At 43.4% G+C, this 26,587-nt stretch overlaps 1 protein-coding gene across 1 annotated transcript in view; it reads left to right on the top strand.

Moving 5' to 3' along the window:
• Positions 1-12,400: 12,400 nt before the first annotated feature.
• The window catches only part of ITK (IL2 inducible T cell kinase), a 45,541-nt gene continuing 31,354 nt past the window's right edge, over positions 12,401-26,587 (top strand). The window contains exon 1 of the mRNA XM_073355224.2: positions 12,401-12,617. Within this exon, the coding sequence (XP_073211325.1) occupies positions 12,480-12,617 (138 nt within the window). The 5' untranslated portion in view covers positions 12,401-12,479. The remainder of the gene's footprint in view (positions 12,618-26,587) is intronic.

The raw sequence follows: 26,587 nt of genomic DNA, 5'->3' as shown, positions 1-26,587 counted from the left end.
TAATTTCCTATTGTAAGTCAGGCTTTAGACTTCTGATTAATCCCTTCCTCCCATACATGTCCCTTATCTACCCCAGAAGCATGACTTGGTCACATGAGCCACCTGTCACATGACTTTACTTTTCCCCACCTAGGGAGGAGAGTTGGCTGTGTCACAGGTGGGCCTGAGACCCATCTCCCTTAAAGGGCCAGCCACCCTGCGACAATTAATTATTTCAATTATATTGTTATTGCCAAGAAATAATGCAGTATTTGTGACATCAGTCTCAATGGCTAGACAAATTCATTTGAATGGAAATCTGCAGAAAATTTGTTTCACACATGAACTTGCATTATGTTTAATGCTTATATAGGCCAGATCAAACATTTATATTTGAGACCCGGTCAGTGGTGACTGTGACTCCGTGGCAGCACCATAAACTTTGACCTTTTTCCATTTGTATGGTGGGAACATTTTTAAATCTTATATTGATGCCCTCCCTGACTTCAGGTGCCCAGTTAGTACAACAAGCACAATAAAATAACCAATGTAGCTCCCCAGTAAGGGGGTATAGCCCTTGAACTTTAGGAAAGTTGCCAGGGAGGTCTGGGGGTCACAAAGTTGAGTCATCGTGCTTTTTAAAGAAGCATGGTCACACTTAAGCATTTCAAACAATGTCACCGATGGCTCAATATACTATTGCAATGGGAATAATTTTCTGTAGTTCCTGTCCCATCAATGCTTGTTTCAAGACATTTATTGTCAAACCAGAGACTTCAGCTGCCAGCGATTACCTTTTCATGCTGCTTGATTTAGAAGATTATAAACTCTTTTTGTTCTGTGTTTGTACCACACCTAGCACAATGGGGCCCTGATCCATGACTAGGGATTCTAGGAACTGCAATAATACAAATAAATACAATAAAATAATAATAATAAATAACAATAGATGCTATTGTAACCCACACACCGCCTGGGTGGGGTGTTCTGACCCATCTAGTGGCAGGGAGACCACTTAGAGAGAGAGTTAAACGAGTCTGCTCTACAGCCTTAGCTAGTTGGCTTTTAGCTCATGCGGTAGAGGCTCCTGCACTAAACTTCAGATGTCGCCCATTCGATCCCGCCCGCTGACGACCGGGGTCTGTCGGCGTCGCACTATCAAATGTAGACAACAGGGTTTCCTTTTTTGGTATGATACCAAGCACCAGTTTGCACATTATTTTCTCTCAAAGTGGGTTTCTTTGCCATTTGGTAGTGATTGGTTACTTCGGATTCAAGGGCTGCTGGTGGGCAGTTTACTTCAGCACAGTCTTTCTATGGTAATTTTCATATTTTCTTCTTCTGCTGCCAATACCTCTACTGACAAAACTGGACAAAGGACCTTACATTCTGGATCTGGTAAGTCAAGAAGTGTGAATTAATTCAGTGCTTCTGACATCAGAAACACTTCCATGGCAATACTGATGTCACAAACACTGGATTGTATAATTACTGAATGGATTATTCAGGCAAAGGAGGGTGGATGTAGAAAGTTCCTATTCTTTGCACACAGATAGCTTGATGAGCAGCCAAGGTGGGCCAGGCAATGCAGAAAAAGCACATGACAGGATAATGGTGGTTTGGTAATGGTTTTGTAAGCATTTCCCCACCCCCACCTTCCCTTGGTTGCGTGTATGAATGTTGTTAACTATTTACCATGGCTTGGGGCAAATAGTCACACTGTGTTGATGTGTAGGAGTGATTTTTATCTGTAAGAAGTCTATGAGACATTTAAAAGAGTTTTCAAATGTGTTAATTTTGATACGAATAGAAGATACAAGGAATAAGTGAACTCCAGTATACAATATATCCTTTAACTTGCCAAACAATCAAAATGTTTTTAAAAATTGAAAGAAATAACAACAGTATTTAAAAGTTTCTGACGTTTCCCACTATCCTACATTTGTATACCAAAAGCTTGGGACTTCAGTTCATTTGAGGATGATCCTGGAGTTGTGGCACTGGGCTAGACACAGGACATCTGGGTTCAATGTCCAACTCTCCCACAGATTCACTGCCTGACCTTGGGCAAATAATTTAATCTCTCTGGATTCAATTCAAGGACCAATGGGGTCAATGAAGAGATTCCCAATGGCTTTTGTGTCTCAGTTCTCCATCTGTAAAATGGGCATAATAATACTTCCCTTCTTCAACCAGAGTTGGATTGTAAACTTCTGTGGCAGGAACAGCTGTTTGCTATGTTCATGTAATGATGGTGTCCCAGGTGACCTATCACAAGGGTGCCATGATTGTTGTATATGTGTGTGTGTGGGTCTCTACACTGCAAATAAACACCCACAGCTGGCCAGGGTTAGGTGACTCAGATTCATGGGGCTAAAAATTGCTGTTTAGACATTCAGGCTTGGTCTAGAGCCTGAGCTCTGGAACCCCGCAAGTGGGGAGGGTACCAGAGCCCAGATTCCAGCCCAAGCATAAACATCTGTACAGATTTTTTTAGCCCCACAGCCCAAGCCCCTGAGCCTTAGTCAGCTGATCCAGGCCAGCCACAGCCATCCTGCGGGTCTTTTTTTCCAGTGTAGAATGCTCAGTGCTACTTTAATACAAATAAATAATAATTTCAGGAAGAAAAAAGTTGGTCTACTGTAACATACTCCTCCATAGGTTTCAGAGTAACAGCCGTGTTAGTCTGTATTCGCAAAAAGAAAAGGAGGACTTGTGGCACCTTAGAGACTAACCAATTTATTTGAGCATAAGCTTTCGTGAGCTACAGCTCACTTCATCGGATGCATACTGTGGAAAATACAGAAGATGTTTTTATACACACAGACCATGAAAAAATGGGTGTTTATCACTACAAAAGGTTTTCTCTCCCCCCACCCCATTCTCCTGCTGGTAATAGCTTATCTATACTCCTCCATAGAAGAACGCATCCCATCAGCGCATACAGAAATAAGAAGACAGTTTGTAAGTCACAAACTGAAACAAAGATGGAAAATGGAATTAAAAATACCCCTTTGGCATGATGAATGGGAAAACATCTGTCAGGAAATGGAAAAGGAGGACTTGTGGCACCTTAGAGACTAACAAATTTATTTGAGCATAAGCTTTCATGAGCTACAGCTCACTTCATCGGATGCAAGCTTATGCTCAAATAAATTAGTTAGTCTCTAAGGTTCCACAAGTACTCCTTTTCTTTTTGCGAATACAGACTAACATGGCTGCTACTCTGAAACCTGTCAGGAAATGCTAACTGTATCAGGCAACCTTTTTGGATTTAGTGGTTTTACATTCCTATAACAAAAACTGGGTTTAATTATCACTGCCTTGTATTCTGTGTGGTCATTTACAAAGAGGAAGCAACCTGCAAAATGTAGAAGGCAGTGGAAAATCAAGCCCTTTTCTCCTTTTGAATGCTCACCGTGGTCTTCTTGAGTCACTCCTCCAGTTTGTGTGTATTGGTCAAGATAGATGAGATAAAGCTGTCAAGTAATGAGTTAAAAAGTGTTTCAGTCTCATTCCTGGAAGCAAGGTGGGTGATTTTCGTAAGCTAGGAAGGGGAATCCACTCAGCATATACTGAATGGTCAAAGGATCTTTCCATGATGGTTCTAAAGGAGAAACTAACATCAGCTAAAAGCAATGGGGTACACTAGGGCTGTCAAGCAATTAAAAAATTAATTGTGATTAATCACACTGTTAAACACTAATAGAATACCATTTATTAAATATTTTTGGATGTTTTTCTACATTTTCAAATATATTTATTTCAATTACAACACAGAATACAAAGTGCACAGTGCTCACTTTCTATTTATTTTTGAATACAAATATTTACACTGTAAAAAAACAAAATAAATAGTATTTTTCAGTTCACTTCATACAAGTACTGTAGTGCAATCTTTTTAACATGAAAGTTGAACTTACATATGTGGAATTATATACAAAAAATAACTGCATTCAAAATTAAAACATTGTAAAACTTCAGAGCCTACAAGTCCACTCAGTCCTACTTCAGCCAATTGTTCAGACAAACAAGTCTGGTTACATTTGCAGGAGATAATGGTGCCCGCTTCTTGTTTACAATGTCACCTGAAAGTGAGAACGGGAGTTTGCATGACACTGTTATAACCGGCATCACAAGATATTTACATGCCAGATGCCCTAACGATTCATATGTCCCTTCATGCTTCAACCATCATTCCAGAGGACGTGCGTCCATGCTGATGACAGGTTCTGCTCAATAACAGTCCAAAGCAGAGCAGACCGATGCATGTTCATTTTCATCATCTGAGTCAGATGCCACCAGCCAGGACCGGCTCTAGGCACCAGCAAAGCAAGCACGTGCTTGGGGTGGCATTCCGGTCATCCTTTTTTCTTTTTTTTTCTTTTGCTTGGGCAGTTGCGCTCTCAGAGCGTAGGGCGGCAAAAAACCTAGAGCTAACCCTGCCACCAGCAGAAGTTTGATTACTTTTTTTTGTGGTTCGGGTTCTGTAGTTTCCGCATCGGAGTGTTGCTCTTTTAAGACTTCTGAAAGCATGCTCCACACCTCGCCCCTCTCAGATTTTGGACGACTCTTTGGATTCTTAAACCGTGGGTCATGTGCTGTAGCTATTTTAGAAATCTCACATTGGTACCTTCTTTGCATTTTGTCAAATCTGCAGTAACAGTGTTCGTAAATCAAACAACATGTGCTGGGTCATCTGCTATAACATAACATGAAATATATGGCAGAATGCAGGTAAAACAGAGCAGGGAACATACAGTTCTCCCCCAAAGAGTTCAGTCACAAATTTAATTAACACACTTTTTTTAACTAACATCATCAACATGGAAGCATGTCCTCCAGAATGGTGACTGAAGCATGAAAGGGCATATAAATGTTTAGCATATCTGGCACATAAATACTTTGCAACGCCGACTACAAAAGTCCATTGCGAATGCCTGTTCTCACTTTCAGGTGACATTGTAAATAAGAAGCAGCCTTCAGTATGTCCCGTAAATGTAAACAAACATGTTTGTCTTAGCGATTGGCTGAACAAGAAGTAGGACTGAATGGACTTGTAGGCTTTAAAGTTTTACATTGTTTTGTTTTTGAGTGCAGTTATGTAACAAAAAAAATCTACATTTGTAAGTTACACTTTCATGCTAGAAATTGCCCTACAGCACTTGTATGAGGTGAATTGAAAAATACTGTTTATTTTGTTTATCATTTTTTCAGTGCAAATATTTGTAATAAAAATAATATGAAGTGAGCACCGTACACTTTATATTCTATGTTGTAATGGAAATCAATATATTTGAAAATGTAGAAAAACATCCAAAAATATTTAATAAATTTTAATTGGTATTCTATGGTTTAACAGTGCGATTAATCGCGATTCATTTTTTTAATTGCAGTTAATTTGTCTGAGTTAATCACGTGAGTTAACTGCAATTAATCGACAGCCCAAGGGTAAACATAACATCTGAGGCCAGATGAAGAAACCTCACTCTCCCCTACATTCTAGCCCCCTTGTTTTCCAGATTCTCTGAGTTCCCCTCAGAAATATGCATTGTGTGTGTTGCTTGCAAGAGGTCCCTTGAAGCCAGGTCCTTAATTTACCTCTTCGGTTACACTTGTTCAGTTCCTCTACATCACTGGATGCCTGTACAGTTTTGTATATTTCACTGTCTTGCACTTGAGCAGGATCAGGCTGTCTATTTTTATTAATCTTGTATATACTGTGCACTTATTATAACCATTGCCGTAGTCCATAGGAACCCCAATTCAGGGGTCAGGTCCCCTTTGTGCTAGGCACAGTACAAACACATGTGTGCATTCCATTTTTTCCCAGCTATGGCAATAACTGTGCCATCCTCCGTTTTGGAACATACTTCTCACGTTTTGAGGGCTACCACAATCTAAATACTAAAGAATAGTAATAAGCTTCTACTCAAGCTGTCTGAAGAACAACAAAAATTCAAAGCCCAAGCCAAGTCTCTTGGATGAGTTTGCCCAAAGTAGCATGTAGTTGCAGCTTAAAGTGATGGGCTCAGGAAGTTTTGGTGATCACTAAAGCCTAGATTCTCAGAAGGTGTTTAGGTGCCTACATACTTTTTTGAGGATCTGGGTTTGTGTCATAAGTTGTTCCATAAGGCCCATAAGCACTTCCAACTCACAACATACGCTTTTAACATTATTGTGCCACAAAGGTGGTTTGTTTTCCTCCCCATTTGGCCGTGCATTGACACTGCTTGTATTCCCAGGCAATTATTGGTAGAATTCTTCAGCTTAGTTTCCCCATGCTGATGGTTTTAAGGCTGCTTCTGGACCCAGCAGCCCTCCTTTAGCAGCAAGCAGGAGGTCAATGCAGTATGTTTACATGATAATGAATGGAGGGTAAATTACCCACTCTAACTTTCTAATGAAAAAAAATTTGGAAAAGAATGATAAAGATAAACCTTAAGCACTGGCATTTTTTCCGTGGCACTGAAGTCTTAACAGAATTACATTAAGGTGGAATGCTAATCTGCTTTCTCTCTTTACTTTTAGATACTTTAAAAAGAACTCGGATTTGTCTGCACTATGGGTTTGCTTTAAATTCAGCCATTGATAGCCAGCAACCAGTTATAGCTGCACAGGTGTAAACCCCGACTGTAGTCAGGGTAAACTACCATAAGATGTGCTTTGCAGCAGTTCAATTTACCTGGGTTGCTCCTCCAGTGCAAATAGTGGCTTTGCCTGTCTACATTAAGGGTTTGTACTGGTGCAGCTATACTGGTGACTTGGATTGAGGCACATCCCCAGTTTAGATAGGACCTCAAAAAGCTGCGTTTTCCTTCCGGTATTTTTGTTGAAGAGGAAATCATCATAAACAGAATAGGTGATCTTGCATGCTATTGAGGAAGGTCCTGTTTGTTCCTACGGCACTGAAGAATCTGTACTGTTTAAGTGCAGTTAATCCATGTGAAAATCTGTCCTCTGTAATACTGCCAAGGTCAGTAAGCCCTGGGGTGATCTGCTCCAGGTTTACAAATCATGGATAATTTACTGTACCTAGCTGATGCCTTGATCAGTGCATCCAATTTTTCCAAGATTCCCAAAATATTCACGGTCAAATCCTGCCTTTAGACCCATGAGATCAACTTCCAGTAACAGTGAGAAGAATTGGGCAAGTGCATTGAATTGGGAGTTGTGAGCCCTAGAGAGAAGAGGGGGTGTAACCAGTTCATTTGGACCAGCCTAATTGCTTCCTCTTTTTACTTTTTTAAATAGTCCTTTGGTCTCTTTCCCTCTCTTCCTCTTTCCATGAGCGTACAGCAGTAGGCACATTGTCTGAGGTGACCATAAATTTCAGAAGTAGGAAGAAACGGAGTGTCTTAAACAGAGCTTTTGCCATGCCCTTTAAGAAAAATGGCATGAAAATACTTGACTGCGATGGAGAAGCAAGAAGATAAGGCACTGAAGTTAAGTGGATACCAAACGACAAGTGGATACTAAAGAGCTGTCTGTACTGAAACACTACAGATGTTTTAAACTGCTGTCAATACTAGCTTTCCGTAAATTGTCCCATGACATTAAAATTGTGGGTCTTTCATTCATTTCAGGGAATCAATCCCAGTGACACACAAAAGTTACTAAGATGACTGTAAATTACACAGTAATAGAGAGATAACACATTGCCTTCTAAGGACAAGATTCTTCTGATACCCTTCCTCCAGCTTAGTTGCACCTCACTCCATGAGTAGTCTCACTAGTCACCAGTCCTAGAGGAAGGTACTAGTCCATGTATGTAAGGACAGCAGAATTTGGATCCAAGATTATATACGGTGAAAGTCTGCATGTATTTTATCGAGATCATAGAGATATTTGCTGCCTTGTTCTCTGTTTTTTTAAAACCTCCAAACTAGCTATATTTAACTTTTAAATTTCTCTGCCGCCTTCAGGACACCAGCACTGGTACCTGAGCAGGATGTGCGGGTGGGGAGTTTTCCACTGAGCCTACAGTAATAGCATGTGAACTGCCGACCCTGGGAAAATCCCCTGACAAAAATCCAGTCTGCAAAGTGCCACTTTTCAACGCAGCAATGGGGCAGTCTACAAAAGGGAGAAAGGCAAGGATGAAAGTGAAAAAATGTGATTGGGGCTGTAAGTAGTAAAATAAACTGATCTGAGACCAGGGCTTGCCAACCAGAAATGAATGTCCTGAGCATACACAGCCCAATCCCTTCCCTGTGAGCGTTAGCCTCTCCTTTTTCAAAGATATTTTAATTTGCATTCAAGTTTATATGAAAATGTACAACAGTGTTAAAGATACACAGGGTAAAATATTCAAAAGCACTGGAGATTTAGATGAGATATTAGGAAAAACTTTCAAACTCTAAAGGTAGTTAAGCCCTGGTACAGGCTTCCAAGGGAGGTTGTGGAATTCCAGGCATTGGTGGTTTTTAAGAACAGATTGGACAACCACCTGCAAGGGATAGTCTAGGTTTGCTTGGTCCTGCCTTGACACAGGAGGATGAACTTGAGGACCTCTCCAGCCTCTCCTTTCAGTGATTCTATAAATTACTTACACCCAGATCTTCAGAGGTATTAGCGACCTAATTCCCACTGAAATGAATGTTAGACACCTAGATACCTTGAAGAATCTGGCCCTTCGGCGTCTAAGTCCCATTGCCTTTCAGAGAGACTTGGGCTCCTAAGTGCCTTAGCCATTTTTCAACACGGGACTTTGGCTCTCAGTCACTTAGGTGTTTGTGTAAATTTTACCCGGGACCATATAAAGTATGGCCAAAGTTTAGGTTTGGTTAAAAAACAAATTTACAAAGATGAATATTTAATAGAGATATTTGTGATCCCTGTAGTTTCTTTCCCAGCAGTTTATGAAGCCTAGACAACTAGAGCATGGAAACCAGAAACTGAAATTCTGAAAGTGATCAGCCTAATTTCACTGCGTGGACTAAATGAAGTGAAAAAAAAAAATAAAGCGCAATCAACAAATTAGATTTATTTATATTCAATTTTAAATCAAAGGTGTTGTTACTCCACAGGTAAGAATAGGGTTAAATACCTATATGTCGGCCAAGATGGTCAAAAATGGGTACCTAAATTTAGGCTCCAAATTCCATATTAAAGCCCCTAAACAAGTGACAAAGGTGACAAACAGCCATCAGCTCCCACTGAAATCAACTACCATCTCTATTGGGAATACTCATGAATCAAGCTGCCCACCACACCTTGTCTCCTTCTTTCCAACGCATCCAGTGTTTTGGCCTGTCTCACCAGTGTCTCATTATCTGCTTAAACCTAATGTGGACAAAGCTGAATGACTCATCTTTCCTCCCAAACCCTCTCCATTTTGATCCTTCTCTGCTACTCTTGATAAAACTACCATTTTTCGTCAGTCAGGCCCACATTATTGGGGTTATTTTTGACTCCTTTTTCTCCCTTGCCCCTCACATTCAGGCCTTATTGAAATCTGGCACATCTTCCTCCTCAGCATCTCCAGATTCCATCTTTTTCCTTCCATCCCCCTAGCCAAATCACTAGTTCAGGCTCCACCTTGACTATTGCAACATCTCCCTCTTTGGCCTCCCAGACACAGGCATCGCACCCTATTTACACCGTGCAAATTGCAGCTGCTAAACTCCCTGCCTGTCAATCTGATCAAATCGCTTCTTTCTTCGAATCTCTCTGCTGACTACCCATCTCTTATCGCATGAAAATCACGCTTCATATCACCACCTTCTAAGCTCAAAATAATTCTGCCCTCCCTGTCTAGTACCCTTGTCAAGCTTCTCTTCTTCCCCCCCTCTACCCCCCCCCCACATCCTCTCTGCTCCACCAAGTGTTACTAGCCTCAGCTGCCTGGTTTTCAGCTTCTCACTTCTTTGCCTCATCTCGTGGCGTCCCTTATGCATGACCTTATCTGCCAGGCCTCTACCCTGTCCACATTTAAGTCCCTCTTGAAGACCCATTTTGGCCATGCTGTCAACAGTGAATCTAGCTGTCCCATATAGTAATTTTTAAAAGGATATATGATTTCTGCTTCTGGCTAATCTCTCTCTGCTGTTAGATTATGGAGCTCTTCCTGGTATAGGTTGTTCCTACTTGCCTTTTCGGACAACATCTAGCACATACTGGGAATGACCATAAACAAATTAGAAACAACACTAATAAGTAAGTGATCATAGCTAGCCATCTTATGTCATATGAAGATATGAGGCCTGATTCTGATCTCATTTACACCAGTGTAAATCAGGAGACATTCCAGTGAGGTTATTGGAGCTAAAACTCACAAGAGATCAGAACCAGGCTCAAAGTCAGTAACGGTTAACAAGTGGTCATATCCTCCAATTCTAATTCTTTTAATTGTCTTTTTTTTTTTAATTCCCTAGCAACAGACTTCTATACAACTTATTATAGTACCCTAATGTCTACATTTTTCCCTCCTGCCTGCATGACCAGGAATCCTTGGGGATACAGTTCAGACTGTACACTTCACATGTGTGTATGATAAATTATGTGCACCCATATATGTGCATAAACTCTGCAGGCACAAACACCAAAATAAGTACATAGTTTGAACCCTTGTCTTTGCACAAGTGTTACAACTCTGTAACACTCATGCAGGTATTTGAACCTATAAAGCATGTGTGCATGTATGTGAGATGCACTACTTTGCAGATCAAGCTGAAAATTTTGGCCCTTGATTTCTGTTTTCATCTCCTGACATGGAATTTCCCTTTACATCAGTGATGATTCTGTGAATAAATTAAATAGAATTACCTCTGGAGTTTGCAGGCAGCCTAAAAGAATAGGTCAAAGAGAGCTATGAACTGTCCCCATTCAGCTCCATTTGGCATTAGCTCTGGAATCTAGGGGTGCCATTTAAAAAGTCAGCATTGCTAAAATGATCTACTGTGGAATAATGATCACAAACACCCAGCAAAGTGCTTATCCCACAGTCCTAATTCAGAGTCAAAGTAAACTTCAGGGGCAGAATAAAATTAATTGCAATTAATATCAAATAAAACAATGAATGCTGTACTGATTGTATTAGTCACTTTCTTATTAATGTAATAACCCCCCCCTTTTGTTTTTTAATTCACCTGAAACTGCTACAGATTTTCCAGTCCAGCCACAGTGGAATGCTGCAGAAACAAGCAGCTCTTGGTTCAGTATTTTGGTCTACCTTGCTGCAGATTACATGGGCCTTGATTGCACCTAGAGTATGCAGCATGTATATTCTGCCTAAACTTTCTTGGAACATTCAGCAGGAGATTAACTGCCTTCCACCAGGCTGCCTCTGGAACATTCAGCAATCGGTAAGTGGTTAAGTCATTTCAACGCCCTGTGCCTCAGTTTCCCCCAAAGCGCTTTGCGATCTACTGATAAAAAGCACTACAGAAGCTCTCGATGTTATTATTATTAATAATCATCCATGACACTATTTGAAAGGTACAAACAAACTTCATTTTTACAGCAGCCCAAATTATAGAATGAGTGGAACTTCATTTATACCGCATGGTATAATTGCTGGGATCTGCAAGTCCCTTCTGCTCACATGCCAGAGGCTTTGTAGTTACCTACAGAATGTCTTTGAAATGCTTCTAAGGTGTGGCAACAAGTACAGTGCATGAGGTAACAGACATGCTGTAGGCAGGGCCGTCCCTGTGGGGCGGGAAAAACCCCGCCCCTGCCCCCAGACCCCGCCCCCACTCCACCCTTTCCCCCAAACCCCTGCCCTGCCTCTTCCCACCCCCGCCACGCCCCCGCCCGCCTCTTTCAGGCTTCTGCCTCCCCCCTGAGCAACACCGGGAGCCGGTGGGGCGGGGCCGGGTCTCTTGCTGCTGCCGCTGGCTCCAACCCCCCGCCCCCATTAACCGCCCAGGCCACCCCTGGGCCCCGCATCCCGAAGCGCTGGGCATCCCCAGAGCGCGGGGACCGGAGTGGTTGCTCCAGTCGGTCCTATGGACTGGACGGCTGTGGCCGTAGATAACACAGACAGTGCCATCCATCCGGATCAGGAGCGTGAATGTGTGAAATCCTCCCAAGGGCACAGAGAAGATGCTGTTTCATTATGTCCCATTATACCCTAAGCAGGTATCACTGTCTTTACTAAGTGGGGGCCGAGTAGACTAGGTATCTAATCACGCCCCATTTTTTTATTAATTCCCGATCCTTAAACATCACATTTGTCAAGCGTGCCCATCAAATATTTATTTTTTCCACAACATTCACCTTAGAGTATCTTTCAGCATGTGCTGCTCACTTGATGACTTTGGAGAGGATGTGGTTGTGGCTTTGACAGAAAGGAAGCTTTACAGCACTGCCTAGATGACAGATGGAAAGATAAGACCCCAAGCACCTACGCTGCCTTTCAAACTCTTTTTTTTCGTGTGTGTGTGAAAAAAAATCAACTACCTTCCTTCTTGTTACTCTTTCCTGGACTTGTGCTGGGTGTGCTGGTCTGGGACCGGTGACCTGGGTCCTGGAAGAGAACCGTGCCCTGCCGAACAATGAATAATTGTGTTCTTCTGGAAGAGCAGCTGATCAAAAAATCCCAGCAGAAGAGAAGGACCTCTCCCTCCAACTTTAAAGTGCGCTTCTTTGTTTTAACCAAATCCAAGCTGGCTTACTTTGAGCATCGCCATGGGGTACGTGAGCCATTTTCTCTCGCATTTTAGACTGCTTCTGAGTAAGAGTATTGAAAGGAAGGGGGAAACTGTATATGTTGTTAAATCCCATTAACCCAGTACTTCTGGTCCCGTTACAGCAATGTCTACTCAAACTAGCTATTAGCTGAGGGCCCAGCACTGCATTCCTTGCCTCCCCAAAGCTTCCACATGGGTCAGTGGGGGTTTGGTGTGTAGAAGGAATGGAGGATCAAACCTGGTTTTATCAAAGAAATTTACAGCAATCTGACTTAACTGCCATCATACATGATGTCTAACAGATGCTATACTGGGCAATCCAGATGGATACTGCTGTTGGTGGATAGCATATTCTGATCAAAGTTATAAAGTCGAATGAAAGTGATTCCCGCTATACATTTCAATTTCATTTGGAAAATAAGACAAAAACATTTTTTCCACTGGCTATTCGTTTACAGCAAAAGGTTGATTCTCTATGAGGTGACCCTTCCAATGCTTGTTAACCAAAACTCCCACTGTCAGGTTCTAACAGGTTCTGTTGTTTTCGGGAGTAGGTTTTAAGAAGGGATCAGATACGCTCAAACTCAGCACGCTTCCCTATGTCTGTTTAGACCTGATTTGTTAAATATACCTATGAAAAGAATTAGAAGCTAATGTGCATTAGTAACCTTTATGAGTGCTTTTATCAAAGCAAAAATCCCACCCCTTCTTCTTTAGTACCTACCGGGGTATACGATGGGCTCCTTCATCTGCTATTTGTAAGCTTACGCAGTTTGTTTGCCGGGGTTATCAAACATGGATCCCAATATGTTTCTTTACATTAAGGGTTAACATTTATTGCTGCCTATGAGTGTCGTTTCTCTCCAGTTTGCACGGCCATATTTCTTTTGAATTTGTAAGAATACATTAAGGCAACATATTAGGCATGTGTTTTTAAAAATACAATATTTAAATTATAAAAACCATTATTGCTGTCTAAGATATATATTTCAGTTTGACTGAGACCATCTGTGCTGTGGTCCAAATGTTGTCATTTGAAGAGTTAGGATGCTATTACAACTACTGAGCATGGTGAGACAGATACAATTTTCACATGTGCCTAAGTGATTTAGGAGCACCAGTCTCTCTGGGTCTGATTTTTCAAAAGCATTTAGTTGCCTAAAGATGCAGATAGGTGTTTTTCAAAATCCCCCTACATGCCTAAGTTAGTTAGGTGCCTAACTTCCATTAATAGGCACCTAACCTGGTTTGACACTTTTGAAAATTCCATTAGGCATCTATCTGCATCTTTAGACACCTAAATGCCTTTGAAAATCAGACCCATTGACTTTCAGTAGGACAAAAGCATAGTAACTTAAGTACTTTTGAAAATTTTACCCCCTAGCATCCAAAACTTTGATGAGGCAAAAATGGGACCACATATAGGGTCCCTTACAATAAACATTTTGAAGCAAAATTTTCAAAAATATGTCCGTTTACAAAAATCTGAGTATACCAAGATAATTACAGCATATTTGGCGTGAAGACCTGAGGTGCTTACCTACCTCAAGTTTAAATATACTGAACCCGAGCTTTAGTGTAACTTGACATAGTTCCATTTAAGTCAATAATACTATCCTCTGAAGTCAGTGGAGCCATGCTGAGTTAGACCAGCTGAGGAGCTGGCCCACTGTCTATCACTAGGTTTCTCTGCTGGAGGCATGTATATACAATATGCACATGGCTATTCATATATATGTATATGTACATATCGATAAATATAGGGCCTGATACTCCACTGTGTTACATTGGTTTCATGCCAATGTAAACCATCATATCAGGTCCATTCTGTTAATAAACCCCCCTGGTGCAAAATGGACAAGAAATTAGTGCAGGTAAGGACTAATAACTCTGAAGATTGAAATCCTCTGCGTGTCTACAACAGAGCAGGTAATCCTGTAGAGGCTTCAGCATTGCCCCATGGTCTCCTTTCTGGGGAGACTAACTCTAGGGCCGAAGCCAGTGCTACACACCCTTTCAGTCTTCGCTTCTCTGCTCAGTCTTCCAAGGACTGGACTGACACCACCAATTCTTTTCACAGGCGGTGGGCCAATTTAGATTAAAATACCTGCCTGATATAGTGCTTTACCAAACTTCTGAAATCAATGAATACATGCCTCAATGTGAGGGTCTCTTCAGATGTTCATCGTAATCTTTTGGCAATGAATATGAACAGAGATTTTTCTAGAACATATCTACAAGCGTGGTACAAAGATTGACTGTGTTTATTCCTCTCTTTGGGCTCAACACTACAAGGTACTGTGCACCCTGGCCCCAATCCTGCCAGGAATAAGCACATGCTTAACCTCAAGCAAAGCACTTAAGCACATGTTTAACTTTAAGTGCATAAGTAGTCCCACAGATTTCAATGGGACTGCATACACTTAATGTTAAGCATGCCCTTAAATGTTTTGCTGAGCTGAGACCACAGTAACCAGCCCCGAGCAGTATCAAGCCCTTTTTATGTATTACAATGCTCACAAGTATAAAAGGACATTGAGCAAACCTGTGACAGTTAAAGGGATGAAAGTAACTACATCGAGGAAATATTCAGGGAGAAGTCTGTCAGCAGTATCCAATGTTACAGTCACCATAAAGGCAAATTTTTAAAATAATTGTAATGGCTTTTTCTATTATAAGACAACATTCCAGAGACAGAAAGGTCTATTCTCCCCTTGCTCTGAGTGCGCAATTGCCATCAATGCTAATGGAAGCTATTTATATATATCAGTCAGAGAATGAATCCCAAAATAACTAGCAACAATAAGAAGCTGTGTTTTCTGAAATTCATTATACAGTGCACAATGCACAGCTGTCTTAGCATAAAGCAGAGCCCTGATAATAGATGCATGAAGTCCATCACAAGTTCTCTTATTATAGTACGCAAATCGCTTCTAAAGGCAAAATTTTTTGTTGCTAAGGACCGATCCTACAGCTACTTATGCATGTCAGTAGCTGTACAGATGGGAGTAGTCCTATTGCGTGCATTGTAACAACTTCCGTGAGTTAGGTTACTCGCGTTAGGGACCAATCGTGAAAACCCATGTAAGTAACTTTATTCCTAACAAGTCTGATGAGACTACACCCATGGTTAAAGTTACTCATGTGAGCAAATGTTTGCATGGCTGGGCCCTAGGTTTGCATTATTGAGAGGGAAGCAAAAAAGTGAATCCCTTGAGACATGTTCCCTTATGGTCAAATTTTCAAAGGTATTTAGGGGCTTGTAGACACGGACTACAGTGGGATTTTCGAAAGCACCTAAGCAGATTAGGCACCTGTCTAGAGCATAGGTGCTGGACCTATTTGTGCTGGGAGTACTGCTGCACCCCCCGGCTTGAAGTGATTACCATTATACACAGGGTTTACAGTTTGGTTTAACGGCTTTCATGCTCCCACTATACCAATTGTTCCAGCAACCCCAGTCTAGAGGCAGATAGAGCAGAAGGATGGTGCAGTAGTTAGGGCAAAAGCCTGGAACCTAGTAGACATGGACTTAAGCCCCTGCTCTGCCACAGACTCCCTGTGTGACCTCGGATGAGTCGCTCTGTGCCTCAGTTTCCCAGATGTACAAATGGGGACACTAGCACTGTCTCCCAGGGATGTCCTGGCAAACAATATCCATGTGGCAAGCACTCATGGAAGAGTCTGGATCTCTGCCTCATTTGCTGATACCTTGCTGGTACAATCGTAGGACTGGAAGGGACCTTGGGAGGTCATCTCGTCCAGTCCCCTGCACTTATCTAGACCATCCCTGTCGGGTGTTTGTCTAACCTGTTCTTAAAAACCTCCATTGATGGAGATTCCACAACCTCCCTGGGCAATTTATTCCAGGGCTTAACTACCCGGACAGATAGGAAGTTTTTCCTAATGTCCAACCTAAAACTGCCCTTGCTGCAATTTAAGCCCACTGCTTCTTGTCCTATCCCCTGAGGTTAAGAAGAACAATTGTTCTCCCTCCTTATAACAACCTTTTATGTACTTGAAAACTGTTATCATCACATTCCCTCTCAGTCTTCTCTTTTCCAAACTAAACAAACCTATTTTTTTCCATCTTCCCTCATAGCTCATGTTTTCTAGACCTTTCATCATTTTTGTTGCTCTTCTCTGAACTTTCTCCAATTTCTCCACCTCTTTTCTGAAATGTGGTGCCCAGGACTCGACAAATACTCCAGTTGAGGCCTTATAAGCATGAAGTCAAGCAGAAGAATTACTTCTTGCGCTTTGCTTACAATACTCCTGCTAATACATCCCAGAATGATGTTCGGTTTTTTTGCAACAGCGTTACACTGTTAACTTACTATGACCCCCAAATCCCTTTCTGCAGTACTCCTTCCTAGGCAGGCATTTCCCATTTTGTATGTGTGAAACTGATTGTTCCTTCCTAAGTGGAGTACTTTGCATTTGTTCTTATTGAATTTCATCCTAGAATCATAGGATTGAAAAGGACCTCAAGATGCCATCTAGTCCACTGCCCTGCACTCAAGGCAGGACTACATAATAACTAGACCATTCTTGACAGATGTTTGTCTAACCTGTTCTTAAAAACCTGCAATGACAGGAGATTCCACAATCTCCTATTCTACCACCTATTCCCAGTCAACAAATCTCCATATATTTACAGAAACTTGTATTTTCATAACAGTTTGTATTTGCCATGGACGTGATCAGAGATAATGTAGACATCAGTAAGAGGAACTGAACAATGTTTTATCAGGCATTAGATGGTAACATGAATCCATACCAGGTCATCAGTTTTTAAGAAGAGGGCATGATCTGGCCCATGCAAAAACGTGAAGATGAATGGTTATTTTATGAAATAGCTATGGACAAAACACCCTTATATTAGAAACAAAAGCACAAGAAAAGGGAAGGAGGCTGTTTCTATGGTATAAAGCCTGCCTTTGCATTGGATAGATTACTTTCAACGTCAAAAAGCCAACATACCTTTGCAAGGAAGGTTATGGGCCTGATTCGCTGCTGCATTAGTCCTGTTTTAGGCCTGTGTAACTCCAAATCCGATTGAGACCATTGCAAAGCTGGAGTAACGCAGTGGTGAATCAGCCCATTGTTTGCTAAGTGCTTAGAGTTGCAGGCTCAGATCTGGTGTAAATCAGCATAGCTCTGTTGACTTCCTCCTGATTTATATAACTTCAGTGGAGCTGGGCTGGTTTGTGCCGGCCAAGGGTCTGGCGCACAGGATTTAAACTAAGTAAACCCACCTTTTCTGTAATGGGGATGCCTGCCGGCAAGCCGACCACATTCATCCTCAGTGAAAATTTCAGCAAGTAACTTCGCAACAGTGGAAGATTTTTGGAAGGAATTTGTTTTGATTAAAGTCTTCGTTGTCCCCTGAGAGATGACATTTAACATTGGAAGGAAAATTGCACAAAGGTCTTGTTTATAGAGGTGAGCTCAGTGAAACATATATCATACGGCACATAGCACAATAGGGCTCTGATCCTGTTGGGGCCTGAAGCTGCTGCTGCAACTCAATCTTGCTATGATTGTTATTTATTATTATTCCCATGAGCGTTTTCTAATCTGCATTCAGATGAAACATTTCAATTCCGATAGAGGAGGCTACCCTGATTCAGTGTCTTCACGGAGCTCAGGAAGCAGCATGTGTGTGTCTTTCCTAATGGAGAGCTCCTGTTCCCTCCACTCCCGGGGGGGCGGGCGTTTCACGGTGGGGTGCCCTAAAGCAATTCTCTGCAGATTCCTGGAGGGACAACCGAGCAAAGGGCAGCTAGTCCCCTGCCACCCTGCTCCACAGCTGCAGAGCCCAGAGCACCTGAAGAGGGGCTTCCAATACTCTGTGGGGACTGGAGATGGAGGAGCAGAGGCAACCCTCCCCTTTTCTGCCCCAATTGCCCAGGCCCGTATCCCCAGCCCTGCCGCTTACACAAACGGAGGAGATCTGGTGCCAAGGGATGGTCAGCCACGCAGTGCACGGTTTGAAGCACTCCGTGTACAGAATACCCCCAAGTCCCACGCACATCAGAATACAAAACAGAACAGGAAAGCAAAAATGAAGGATGCCGTCGCTCAAGCAGGAAAGCAGAGGACAAACTAGCAGCTAAGATGATTGATTCCAACGTAAGTAGAACTGTCGAACGCCCAATAACAAACCTATTGAAAGTTCTGCTATTTGGAATGTTTCCTAGGACAGATATCTATGTCTCAGCACTGGCCCACACTGTCCATGTTACCATCTTTTCATGTGTCAGATAAACAACCATATATGAGTATTAAGAAGCTAAATGTATCATGCGAATCAAAGCATTAGCACAATAACTCAGAGTCTCCTGTAAAATCTCAGTAACATCAGTGATATGTCTTTCACCTTCCTCTGACGCATTTGGTACTGGCCACTGTCAGAATTAGGATACTAAACTAGACAGATCATTGATCAGATCTGATAAAACAATCCCTACATGCCTCATAAAAAAATCTTGTTTGCAATACGAGGCAAAATATTTAATCCTGGGCAAATATCATCTGTCAGCGACATCAGTCCAGCTTTCAGCACTGCTTAATTCCCTAATAATAATATCACGAAATCCCTGCGTGTATCAGTGCTACTAGATGGAAAGTAACCACATACATGGAATATTCAAGGATATAAATTTCATCAAAAACTCTCAGTGATAACATGTATTAACAGAATTGTTGTCATTGAAGTCACGGCGGTTTTTAGTTATTATTTACAGTGTCCTTCTCCGCTGTAGTGTTACATTTCTGACATGGTTACTGACGGAGAAGGTCAATCTAAGCAGCAGTGTGAAAAACAGAGGCCACATTGTACCATCAATTTTTAAGCAGAATTTGCTCAGGCCAGCTCCCACTGAAGTCTTTCCATTGAGTATAATGGCAATTGGATCAGGCCCAAAGCGTGTGATGCCTGCAGGACAAAAACATTCCAGTAATTAACAAACATGCTGTTCGCCAGGCATGCTTAGGGCAACATTGTGCTTTTTTTCTGTTGTTCTTCCTTTCCCTCTGGATCCCTTTCATGGCCTGGACTGGCATCAGAGGGACTCTTCACATGCATGAAGTTAGCTGCATGGTTAAGTTCCTTGCTGAACTGGGGCCTTTTCACCATTTTCCTCACTCCATCCTCAAAGGACTTGGTGACTCTTTCCTTCCAGCAGTGCAGAGTTTGCCGTTGTTCCCAAGGCAGCTGGCTAGCCAGAGCTGCTCCTTTACCTGACCAGAGTGTCTCTTAGAACTCAGGTCCCAACTGCCTTTTGCTGGCACTACTTCACTGGTCTCCTGATGCTGATTTTAATAGGAGAGGAACTGGAACCAAAGCCCCAGATCTGACCACCCTTTAGCACTGAGAAATCCAGGTCTGAGCGTGGTGGCTTGGGCCCCTCTGTAATGGCATTATTTGTGGATTTTATTTTGTCACTTGACTTGCAGAAAGAACTACGGGTAACTGAAAAGAACATTGAAATATTGTGCCTGAGTTTGCTCATGAGGGGCATTTGTTTGCTTCTGTCCTTGGCTAAAATGACATGCCTGTATGGGATACTCCCTTAACTAAAAAAGAAAAGGAGGACTTGTGGCACCTTAGAGACTAACCAATTTATCTGAGCATGAGCTTTCGTGAGCTACAGCTCACTTCATCGGATGCATACCGTGGAAACTGCAGAAGACATTATATACACAGAGACCATGAAACAATCTCCTGCTATTACCAGCCGGAGAGTGGGGTGGGAGGAGGTATTGTTTCATGGTCTCTGTGTATATAATGTCTTCTGCAGTTTCCACAGTATGCATCCGATGAAGTGAGCTGTAGCTCACGAAAGCTCATGCTCAAATAAATTGGTTAGTCTCTAAGGTGCCACAAGTACTCCTTTTCTTTTTGCAAATACAGACTAACACGGCTGTTACTCTGAAACCTCCCTTAACTAATATCCTGAAGGCTAAATTCAATTGTTCCTCTGTGGCCTGTGTATGGAGTGACCTGCATTGCAATGCCCCAGGACAATCTCCATGGAGGAATTCTGACTCAGAGTGCCGCAATTCCTTCTTTTGTTCCCCTCTTGCTCTCTGGGGTCCCCACTCCATACCCTTTCATTTATAATCCAGTTTTGTGCTCTATTTTGCAGTTCACCAGTTCAGCTCTTCGGTGTCACTCATTTCTAAATCTTCTTTAACCTACGAGATCACTCATCTTTCCCTTCTGTCTATCTCCCATCCTGTTTATCCCTGGTTACTTCCCCTTTCGCACCATCTTTTAGTTTTGGGAGGGGATTTCTGAAGCATTAAGTAAGTATTATAGTTTTTTCTTCAGACAACTTTAAAAAGTCCTCGGGTGAGCATTAGACATTTGCTTTTCGTGTTCAAAATCCTCACTGAAAGGAGAAGATGCATTGAGTCCCAGTCCATCAAAGCACTAACGCATACGCTTATCTTTGAAAGCATGTGTGCAGTTTCATAGACGTCAGTGGGACTGCTCATGTGCATAATGATAGGCACATGTTTAAGTGCTCTACTGCATCAGGTCCGACACTCTTTTTGAAGGCTTAAGCATTTCATCCTAAAATAACAATGTAATAATTTAGATCAGGTCTCAGTAAAGTTATTTAAAATGAGCTGAAAGACCTCTGCTCTTGTTCAACATTAATCTGGTTTTAAAGAACAAATAGACCCATTAGCATGTACTATCTCGTTCGTCCTGAGGGGCTCCGCCGTGGCAAAGGTACCCCTCAACAAGGCGGACAAGGTCATCCGGCAGCTGGTGAAGAAGTGGTTATTCCTTCCCCAGAGAGCCAGCAACGAGCTGGTCTATATCACCCACAGGCATGGCGGTGCCAATGTCCCCCGCATGGGTGACCTGGGTGACATCGCAGTGATCACCCACGCCTTCCGCCTGCTGACGTGCCCCGACGCCACGGTAAAGAGCATCGCAGCGAAAGCCCTCCACGACGTAACGCAAAAGCGGATCGGTAGAGCCCCGTCCAGCCAAGACACCGCCAGCTTCCTGAGCGGTTCCCTGGACGGCGAATTCGGCCGAGATGGGGGCGACATCGCTTCGCTGTGGTCCCGCGCCCGCAACGCCACGCGCCGCCTGGGGAAACGCATCGGCTGCCGCTGGGAGTGGTGTGAGGAGCGCCAGGAGCTGGGTGTCCTGGTGCCACAGATCGGGTCCGAGGGCAACACCATCGTCACCCCGAGCGCCAGGGGCCTGCTGGAAAGGACCCTGAAGGCAGCCACCCACTCGCTGTACGTAGAAGCCCTGAAGCGCAAGCCGGACCAGGGAAAAGCCTTCGAACTGACCAGCAAGTGGGACGCCAGCAACCACTTCCTCGCCGGGGGCGGCTTCACCCGCTTCGCCGACTGGCGGTTCATCCACCGCGCCCGGCTCAACTGCGTCCCGCTCAACGGAGCCGTCCGCCACGGGAACCGAGACAAGCGTTGCAGGAAGTGCGGCTACTCCAACGAGACCCTGCCCCACGTCCTGTGCAGCTGCAAGCCCCACTCCAGAGCCTGGCAGCTGCGCCACAACGCCATCCAGAACCGCCTGGTGAAAGCCATCTCACCTAGCCTGGGGGAGGTCGCCGTGAACTGCGCCATCTCCGGTACCGACAGCCCGCTACGACCCGACGTGGTCGTCACCAACGAAACCCAGAAAAAGATCATCCTCGTCGACATTACGGTCCCTTTCGAGAACAGGACCCCGGCCTTCCGAGAAGCTCGAGCTCGGAAACTGGAAAAATACGCCCCTCTGGCCGACACCCTGAGAGCGAAGGGCTACGAGGTGCAGCTGGACGCCCTGATTGTCGGAGCCCTGGGCGCTTGGGACCCCTGCAACGAGCGTGTGCTGCGGACCTGCGGGATCGGTAGACGCTACGCACGACTCATGCGGCGCCTCATGGTCTCGGACACCATCCGATGGTCCAGGGACATCTATATCGAGCACATCACCGGCCACCGACAGTACCAGGAGGAGTGAGCCGGTACGACACTGTGCACACACTGTGGGAAAGAGACTGAGAGGCCTTCCCCATCGGACCGTATGAACTGGAACCGTAAACCCGCTGAACATTAAACCCCACCATATGAGGGTAGACCCATCCCCACCCCCGTATTCACTCACTATACCCAGCATACCGAACGTAGCTGTTGTGTGGATAACTTACCCCATATCTCGATGTCTGTACTCTGACCGGTTAAACTTTTCCCCCAGTCGGGGAATTTGCAGATTATTATGTGATCCTTGCTCCACCAGCTCCTAAATCGCATTTTGCACCCCTCGATAATCTGTACCTTATCCCCTGACGACCAGAAACTCCTATGCTTGAACTCTGTACCGTTCCTTATTTCAACATTATCTCAAATAAAATTATTAAATCTATTGACCTACCTACTTAGGAATAATGCTTAGCACTTCATTAGTGGCTAATATCTTGAAAGCTTTGCATATACATTATCTGTCTCTACATCATTGTAATATCTACACTATATCTTATAAATATTTACCATGGTCATAGAACGTCACTAACTATTTCTTTTGGGATTAAGCCTGTGCATATACTGTTATAGACAGAGCAATAAGAACAAGGGATGTGAACAATATATATTTCTGTATCGTTTCCAGAGGTGAGTTTGGGTTCCTGTCTTCCCTCTGTGAGTTCAGAGAGAAAGGCAGCTCTATTTCAAATCACTTATCAAGCGTTTTCAAAACTGGTACAAATATATCTGTAGACACATTGATTTTTAATTTCAGCCTTTGCTTACTGTTTTCCAAGCATGCTCCCAGGAACAACACATACCGTTGTACTGTTGTGACTGGGTAACCTTGATGCACATGGATCAAGAATAATTTAAAGTGTGGTTGTGCCCGGAGAAGTGACTATGTAAAAACGTCACCTTCTTACCGCTCCCTGTGTGCATTTAGAGTCACATCTGCTTACTTTGCTGACAAAAAAAATTGTTTTCTGCTTTTTGCTCCTGTTAGCCCTGTAGAGCCAACTGAGCTAGGAGAGAAAGAGGTGACTTCTGTTCCTTCTTGTGTATCAAGGACAGAGTTGTTTACCATGTTCCATTCGTTTACACAATGGGGTCACGCAGGTGTAACAAGAATTATACAGCTATACTTTGGCCTGAAGAGCCTTGCTTTCAAGGGACGATGCATTTGAAGGAAAGAGCCCAGCTTGACTGTTAGGTTGAGCTTACAGCATCGACAGTTAGAAAATGCACTCTTTTGCCTGAAAACTGACCACATTGGACAGGGACACCACTGAGAAGCAATGAACATGGAAGCCCACAATTCCATTTTTAAAAATTCCCTTGGAGTAGAATTGCAATTTACCACTAACACATTATGGGTGAAGTCCCGGCCGTATTGCAGTCCATGGCAATGCTCCCATGGACCGGAGCATATAGCACTCCTTAGTTAGTTCAGTGACGTTCAACCAACACTCTAGATATACTGGATAAGTTCATTCCAACCAGTCAGAGAACTGATTCCCTGCTTAATATTTGTACAGCCCAGCTAACACAGAAAGGGCAACATGTAAAGCTGTATATTACGTGTAATGTGGAGAGGTTAAGTATTAGTAATAAATTGGATCAACAGGGGACTACACAGCGAGCTCTGCCCTCTCTTTGAGTCAGACGTGTAATTAACATGACCATTAATAAGAGAGCTAGATGTAAATCAAAAGACAACGGCACCTCCAATTACAACACACTTCAGAGGTGTGAGGGAATCTAAACACGTCTGCAGTGGATGCTGAGTGTTGTGGCCTGCTGCTATTCTTAATATTCTACTATACGTTAATTGCTGCTCTAAAATGTATTTCATGCACAGTCTCTGCTAGCTGCATACAGGTGTCACATGTTTATTTCTTTTTCTTGTCTCACAATAGCTCATGCTGCCTCACAGAAAGAACAAATTGTTTTGATCTCACCACTAGGAACCCACAATGTGGGAGACTCTAGCTTCTGCTGCTGCTGCATGCTAAGAACAGCCAGAGCAGCTGACTGGGATAAGGAAGGAGAGGTGACATGGCAGGCGTGGGCTGGGACAGTGTCTTGGCATTCCCCAGCCTGGATTGATCTTAGTGGAGAATCCCAATCACTTCCTCATCAGAATGGTTAATTAAGTATGATTGACTTTCATGCAGTGTCTTTCCTGGTCATGTGAACCCAGAATCAGCTTCATATCTTTAACTAAATTTATCTACCAATGTGATATATGCCATCATGTGCCAGCAATGTCCCTCTGCCACATACATTGGCCAAACTGGACAGTCTCTATGCAAAAGAAAAAATGGACACAAATCTGACATCAAAAATTATAACATTCAAAAGTAGGACACTTCAGTCTCCCTGGACACTCAATAACAGACTTAAAAGTGGCAATTCTTCAACAAAAAAAAATTCAAAAACAAACTCCCAACAAGAAACTGCAGTACTGGAATTAATCTGAAAACTGGAGACCATCAAATTAGGTCTGAATAAAGACTGGGAGTGGATGGGTCACTACAAAAACTAATTTCCCCCTGCTGATACTCACACCTTCTTGTCAACTGTTTGAAATGGGCCACCTTGATTACATTTACCTCATTAGCACTACAAAAGTGATTTCTACCCCTTCTTGTCAAATGTTGAGAATAGCCCACTTCCACCTTAATTGGATTGGCTTGTTAGCACTGACCCCCACCTTGGTAAGGCAACTCCCATCTTTTCATATGCTGTGTATTTATACCTCCCCACTGTATTTTCCACTCCATGCATCTGATGAAGTGGGTTTTAGCCCACAAAAGCTTATGCCCAAATACATTTGATAGTCTCTAAGGTGCCACAAGGACTCCTTGTTGTTTTTGCTGATACCGACTAACACGGCTACCACTCTGAAACCTAAATATAGATAGTGACAGTTGCGGGAAAGGGGAGTTAAGAGCTTTATGCAAGGGAAACGTTTTGGAAGTCAGCGTTGAGAAGTAATTTCTGTATCTTTATCTACAGGCAGCAGTAAATTAACATTCCCCTTAATCAATCAATCAATTAATCGTGTGCTCACAGTAGTGCCTCAAGTGCCCAGCCAAGATTGGGACCCCACTGTGTTAGATGCTGTACAAACAGAACAGCAGGCACTCCTTCCCCCAAAGAATGTACAGTCTAAACAGACACAGCCAAGGACAGGGAGAAGGAATGTAACATACAAGCCAAGCGATCAGTGTAATGGCGGCAAACAGCATGTTAGTGCCCTGGTTTTTATTGTGGGGGGCTGGGGTTTAGTTGTGGGGGGGGGTTAGTTAACAGAAAAGGTGAGGGAAGGAAGCAGGGCAAGGGGACAGAGGGAGACGGGGCAGGAGGGGTCTAGAGCAAACTGCCAACCAGCCTACGGCAGAGAAAGTCCAGTCAGAGCTTCAGGAAATATGATCAGCGTCTGGTGGTCCCTGCTTAAACTGCTTCAGCAGCATCCGTCTCTGGCTGGCTCCTGCCTGCAGTTTCTTTCCCAAAGGCCACATGGCTGTGCGGAAGGGAGGTCCTGTCAGGGTCCTAGTGCACCTTCTGCACAGTTCTGGGACCAGGGATGCTGGTGGGCTGGGTTGCTCTGACTGGGCACCTCTTTGGGAACCAGTGAGGACTGCTGGGTCCTCAGCATTGCAAGCTATGCAGATGAATTGTGTGGGGCTGGGTGAACCCACTAGTTTCCGTTCACCAAGGTGAATCTTATGGGGGTGTCCAGTTCATATGGTTTTCAAACCCTCCACCCTCAGCTTCTGCTTGCCGGAAGAAAAAGCTCAAGGCAACGGTTCTGATAGAATCATTTGAACCAGGTGAGCTTCATGGAACAGCCTCAAGCACCCCCTCTGCATCCCCGCGGGCTCTGAGCTCCCACCTGAACGTTATTTGTCTACACGACTTGCAACGTGTCCATGCAGACTTTGCCCCACCTCCCCTTGTCATCTTCG

Source organism: Lepidochelys kempii, chromosome 8 (genome assembly GCF_965140285.1).
Source record: "Lepidochelys kempii isolate rLepKem1 chromosome 8, rLepKem1.hap1, whole genome shotgun sequence".
Taxonomy (NCBI): domain Eukaryota; kingdom Metazoa; phylum Chordata; order Testudines; family Cheloniidae; genus Lepidochelys; species Lepidochelys kempii.
Note: the sequence above shows the minus strand (reverse complement) of the source record. Positions and strands in the feature narration are given on the sequence as shown.